The sequence below is a fragment of the Arachis ipaensis genome, chromosome B10 (genome assembly GCF_000816755.2).
Source record: "Arachis ipaensis cultivar K30076 chromosome B10, Araip1.1, whole genome shotgun sequence".
NCBI classification, from domain to species: Eukaryota; Viridiplantae; Streptophyta; class Magnoliopsida; order Fabales; family Fabaceae; genus Arachis; species Arachis ipaensis.
The window spans coordinates 117,123,407-117,129,456 of NC_029794.2; the positions used below are offsets into that span (position 1 = coordinate 117,123,407).

General features: G+C 33.0%; 1 protein-coding gene across 2 annotated transcripts; it reads right to left on the bottom strand.

Annotated features, from left to right (window-relative positions):
* On the bottom strand, positions 1,382-5,575 carry LOC107623139 (tocopherol cyclase, chloroplastic). 2 transcript variants are annotated; one of them, XM_016325297.2, is made up of 10 exons: positions 5,304-5,575; positions 4,969-5,213; positions 4,805-4,884; positions 4,303-4,379; positions 4,060-4,229; positions 3,513-3,610; positions 3,247-3,354; positions 2,676-2,792; positions 1,863-2,012; positions 1,382-1,763 (listed from the first exon to the last, which is right to left on the bottom strand). In XM_016325297.2, the coding sequence occupies exons 1-10, from the start codon at positions 5,450-5,452 to the stop codon at positions 1,587-1,589; spliced, it is 1,371 nt and encodes a 456-aa protein (XP_016180783.1). In that variant the 5' UTR covers positions 5,453-5,575; the 3' UTR covers positions 1,382-1,586. The 2 variants fall into 2 exon arrangements, 1 of the variants encoding a protein (XP_016180783.1); XR_002355351.1 differs by lacking the exon at positions 1,382-1,763 and having other exon boundaries at positions 2,560-2,792; positions 3,218-3,354.

Consider the following 6,050-nt stretch of genomic DNA (forward strand, 5'->3'; position numbering starts at 1 on the left):
GAAATAATTATCAAATTTGAGAGGAGATATGACTCCAAAGGATGAATTGGATAATTTTTTTAAGATTTCACTATTGAACAAAAATTCAATGTTGTCAATTGTTCTTTCTTCTTTGATATTGCATGAGTTTGAATCTTATTGAACTAGATATTAGAAATTGATGAAAAAAGAATAAGATATTTTTTTTGTATTTCATAACTAATCAATTAAGTAGCAATTGTAGACTATCAAGAAAAGAATATTTATTATCAACTATGTTAAGTATATATTAAAATTAGCTACCAATATAAAATATATATTAAAATATAAAATACACATTAAAAATAAGTTAAACAACATATATATTTATATATAGTAGCTAATTTTAAGGTACCTAACATTTTTCATTTATTATTTGATTCATATCCCGGCATAAGAAGTACAATCAGAACAATACTCGAAATAAAAATCCATAAAAAAACCACCAATATTGAGATTGAATAAAACAAAATTATATCCAAATCATCGGATTCTTTTCTTCGTTCGAGAATTCCACCTTCTTTTATTCTGTCTCGAACAATAACCAAGACCAATTCAATAATGTTTTTTGAATCTCTAATAAAAATAAAAAATAATCCATTTATAATTTTTTATTACTTGAATTAATCGATCTTCCAATTGAAAATAATGATAACAAAATGCATATCGATAAACCATATGCAAATTGTATACTAAATTCGCTAATATGACAATACATAAGTATTTAACCTGTTATATTAATACTTAATAAAGCAAACTAATTACAAAGATCAAAATAAATTTTTTAGAAGAAAAAAATTTATTAATAAAAAAGTATTTTATAAAAATAAAATATTTTTTTATTTTTTTTTGTTTTTTTCAGTATTCCTCAACCCAACAAGCCAATAACTAATCTGATGGGGTACGGAACTCCATTTAAGAATTTACAGTTGACCAATGGATTGCTGTATGCACAAAACAGTATTCCAATTCCTGACACTTGCTTAAACAGACTAATGAACTAACCACTAGACCCAACTTACTTTTTATTTTTTTAACTTTGAAAAAGTATATCAATTCGTGGGCTTACATGTGCAGTGATGGACTATTGTGGGAGAATATGATTGGCATGAAAGATTAGAAAAACATTTTGGGCTTCGGCTGTCAAGAGTTTATAAAGCAGGTCAACAAACTGCTATAAGAATGCAAAGACAAAAAGAGGGTACTATAAGAATGCAATACCAAAAACAAAAGTACAATAAGAATTTACAAAAACGACAAAAATAAAAGTATAATAAGAATTTCATCCCAAACAATAAGAAACTAAGAATGCAATCACATGGGTGTGCGTGATAGTTCATCACCTGATTCCTTAAACAAAAACTAACGAGTTTAAATTTCACCTTGGACATGAAAAAGAAAAACATCTCGTGACGTACTCATTCAATCTTTTTATCTTGAATTATGGACATTGTTTCTAATCACATAATCCCTTTCGAAATTTTACTGTTAGCCTTTGAATACACTTGCATGCAAATTTCAGCCATGTCATTTCATATGATAAGATTATAAGGAAAGCAAACCAATTCTTACAAGCCTGGTGGCTTAAACAGAGGAACTGCATTGAAAAAGCCATCTACATCGATTGGCAGTTCAAGAGCACGCTTAAGGACAGCTGGAGTTGATGTCTGACCCTTCCAAGGGCTGAACCATGGACCTCCTCCTACTTCTAAAGCTGCCATGTTACTCGAAACATCCAGTATCAACTGACATTTACAAAACATTCGTGAGAATCTTCGAAAAACAATGAACAAGAACGAACTCATGTGTGATTAGTATAGACAGAGTAAGAACTAAGAAGACACCTTTCCCTTGCTGCCGTCGTATCTTCGTTCCCAAATTTGTAACTTTAGAATTCCGAAACATGTATCTTTACACGCTGGGGCAAGGCCAGCTTCCATTGTTGGAGCGCGTAATGTGGTACCGGGATCATCTGTTCTTGCTTCTAATTCAACCTGCCAAACTAGAATTTTAGAATATGCTGATTCTATCCATCGCCAAGATAAGGACGACCATCTAGATACTTAGTTTTACTGGGACTTAAGTTCAATTTAAGTTGCAAAAAGCAACCCCCACTAGCTACGGTTGAAAGATAGAAATACTATACGCACACAAAAAATCAGTCACCAAATTAGCCACCACGTATAAATACATGTTTTATTTAAGATATTTTCAATGTGTATTTTGTATTTTAACATATATTTTATACAGGTGGAGGTGGTTGATTTGGTGTGTACACCTTAAAAACTATTTATTAGTAAAGGGATTCAAATTTCAGTTTATTGTCATAATGGAAAAGGGCCCTGTTAAGGAAGTAGAAGAGATAAGTTTGTATTGAAAATGTAAAAACTTTGAACCATTCAATACTTTGGATGAAGTGAAAGTTAAACTTCAAACTTAATTTCCGTTTTAATACTGCGTACATATAGGCTAAGCCGCTAAGCATAGACACATTCGTGGTCAAGGCACATAGTATCGTTTGATTCATACAACAAAACCCACCTAGTAGAATAAGACTCTGTTGTTGTTAATACGCCTACAGTATGTATAGTGCGTCTGTGTAGCATTGCCCTTAACCATCATCGAATAATAAAATGTAATTAGAGAGATATAAATACCACATGTCTGCCATTGTCTGCTGACATAAACCAATAACCCCACGGATTAACTTCCCAGTTAACAACACCATTCCATGGCACAAATTCATAAAAGATTCCAGCATAATGAACTCCAATCTGCATCATATTGAAAGTTGCAGCATAGAATATATTAATATATTATCAACATTAGAGGGGGGCATCTGAAAGAAGGTCAATAACAAAAAATCATGTATGAAATTTTTTAGCAACATGACTTAAAATGAAAGGATTAAAGGAATAACAATATATCATCAAAACTACATATTAGAATATGTAAAAAGAAGTTTCAGCGCAATTAAACCACATTGTAAAAAGCATTTACATTAGACCTAATGTTCGTCATGTTAAATGATGTCTGAAATACAAGCTGGTTGGAAATCTGACTCCCTCAGTATTTTCATCCTTGTGCACAAGTTTATGAAAAATAAAGATTAAAACTAACATGTTTCATTCTAATAACACAAGGAAGGAGAACAATCAAATATCTGGGTATTACAAAAAGTTGGAGTAAATATAATTACAAGAGCCACATGATGCAGTACAAAGTTACCAGTGCAGCATTTTCATAAGTCTCTGTTATTCCAGGAATTTGCCTCAAACCACCAGCAGCTGTAAGTGCAATTTCTCCACTACCACCTTCAAAGACATTACATTGAACCTGCAACATTGAAAACTTAAGATGAATAAATATAAACTTTTCCAAATAATGGTGGTAATAACATGCAACCAGACATAATTGTGTTGCATAAAGAGCCGAATAATTAATATCTTAATGAACAATACAAGATCATCTTTGACGAAGATTTTATTTTTTACCCAAAACCATCTTCTTGGGAATCCTCCACCCCAATTCTTTTCTGAATAAGATGGGGCATTATTAAACTCAATCCTCTCGCCATCCCACTCTATCCAACCTGAGATTCAATATTCATATAAAGTAAATTCAAGATGGCATAAATGTTAAATTTACAAACAAGAGTAACTAAATTTCAAAGCAGAAATGTTATTCACAGATGACTATCGAACATGATGCTGTCAATCTAGTCTCAGCACAAACATAAAATGTAAATGACATCATTTTCTCTTTTCCTTTACAGAATCACACTGTGGCTCTAGCAACAATTACATCCTTTCATCACTACGATATAGTTGATGTTTAGTATTTTATAGGTAGAAAAAGACTATATATGTCAATCAATTTGGCAAATGACATTAGTAGTTTAGAACCATAATAGACTCATAAATTTGCCAAACCAAATTATCATGTTTCATTCAGCCTATAAAACAAATGAAGAGTACTAGATCACGATATAAATTAACAAGTGAATAGTTAATAGTCGAACTAGTAAGTATTAGCACATGCCTGTTGATAATCCACCCGCCATGCATATTTGCCAGTGAGGTTCAAAAACAGGAAAAGCTGCAAGCCAGCCAGCTGTAGACTTCTGTGCAGACCCAACATCGCCCCAACCATAAACAGGGCGTGTACTATATTCCCAACGAGCTGTCTCCACTGTTTCTACATAATTTGACCTATAATTAAAGTTTGTGTCAAGTATGAAATATAACATGAGAGACAATGTAAAAAGAGCAATTTCACCCCTACCTTCTATCATCACGAATGAAACCTTGATGCCAAAGCGGGGTAACTTGAAAACCTTGCAGCACTTTATTATCAAATTCCTAAACAAGGGACCAAGTAGGAAGCAAAATAAGTGCCAAAAAAAAGAGAGAAAGAAATAAGACATTTTGGCAATGTACACTTGTATCCAACTGATGACATGAGCATCTCAGAATATACACCCCATTTTGAGTTCAATTTTGATGCACTGACGGTGGCATAAAACATTTTATATAATCGTCTATTAACATTCATTCTTTTTGGATAAATCATTAGCGTATTCGAGGTAAAAAGTAGTGATTGGATGCACATGTAAACATGTTTTAACAGTGCATTAAAATTAAATTTATCAATAGACATTTTAGTTATTTAAATATATTCTAAGAGAATCTAGAACACTTAATAATTTTCTAACATTTAGTAATAAAAGGAGTAATAATTTCAACATGGAAGAGACATGTGTAGAAAATCATAAACATTAACAAACCTGAGGGGGAAGCTCCTTGTTTGGAGGTCTCGAATTGTTCTTGGCCACAAAGGTGTTCCCCAGAATCAGTTCATGACGATCTACAACAATCTCAAATCCACATAACACGAACAATCATATAACGAACTTAACAAGAGAATAACAGAAAGCAGAAGGAGACTGACCTCCCCAGAAATTTTGCGATTCCTCTGAGAATTGGCAAATGTACTTGTCATCAGCACCAAGAATTTGCGCCCCGACGCCAGTGAACCTAGGTCCGTACTGTGTCACCTCGAAGGGCGTGAGTTTCCTGGGAAAAGAAGGGCTCTCGACGGAGTACATAAAACAGAAGCTCTGGCGGCGTTCGGGAATGGAGACCTTGAAGTACCATCCCTCAAAGAACTTGCGAGCACTCCCATCAAAATGGTACCTGTAAAGTAAAAACAAAGAAAATCGCAGCAGTAAATAACAGAATTGAAATGATAAAAGAGGGAATATGGAGTAGTGAGTACTAACTGACCCGCTGTGAGGGGTGCGAAGTTGGCGGTTGGGAGGAGTGGGGGAGTAGGTGGCAGGTGGCGTGGGTTGTTGAGATTGGGTTGTTGCAGTGCACATGATAGGATGTGCTTTGGGTGTTGCAAGAAGGTTGTTGAAGAAGGTGGATGCCATAGATGGAATTTGGAATTTGGAAGAAGGATGCTCAAGGGGGAAACTGGAAAGTGTTGGGAGTTGGACATCTTTAACAGGACTCACGCGGTAGGGGTGTACAATAAATCTAAAATCAAAACTAAAATTTAAAAAATCTCTAATTTCAGTTAATCCTAAGACTGTACACATAGTTATAGTTAATTTAATTAACTAAGTTAATTTTACATGACAATATCGGGTATTAACTTATTAGAAAATTTAAAAATCGATTTTTAATCAATTATAAAAATAAAAATTAATTTAAAAAATAACCGATTTAAAAAACCGATTTTAGAATAAAAAACGGTTTTTACACCGAAAAATCAGTTTTTACACAAAATCAATTTTTTACATAGAAAAACCGGTTATTTTTACACCGAATAAATCAATTAATGCTTTCTTGAGACTTTAGCCATGTCACATCAAATTAGCCATACATGTAGAGTAATGAGATTCAGATACTGTAATTTAAGATTTTAACCATCTAATAAAGAAAACAAATAAAGTCATCAACTCAAACAAAAATAATGAAGAGTTTTGTTTCATCAAATTCCATTTTATGGAAGTTTATTGAGGTTCA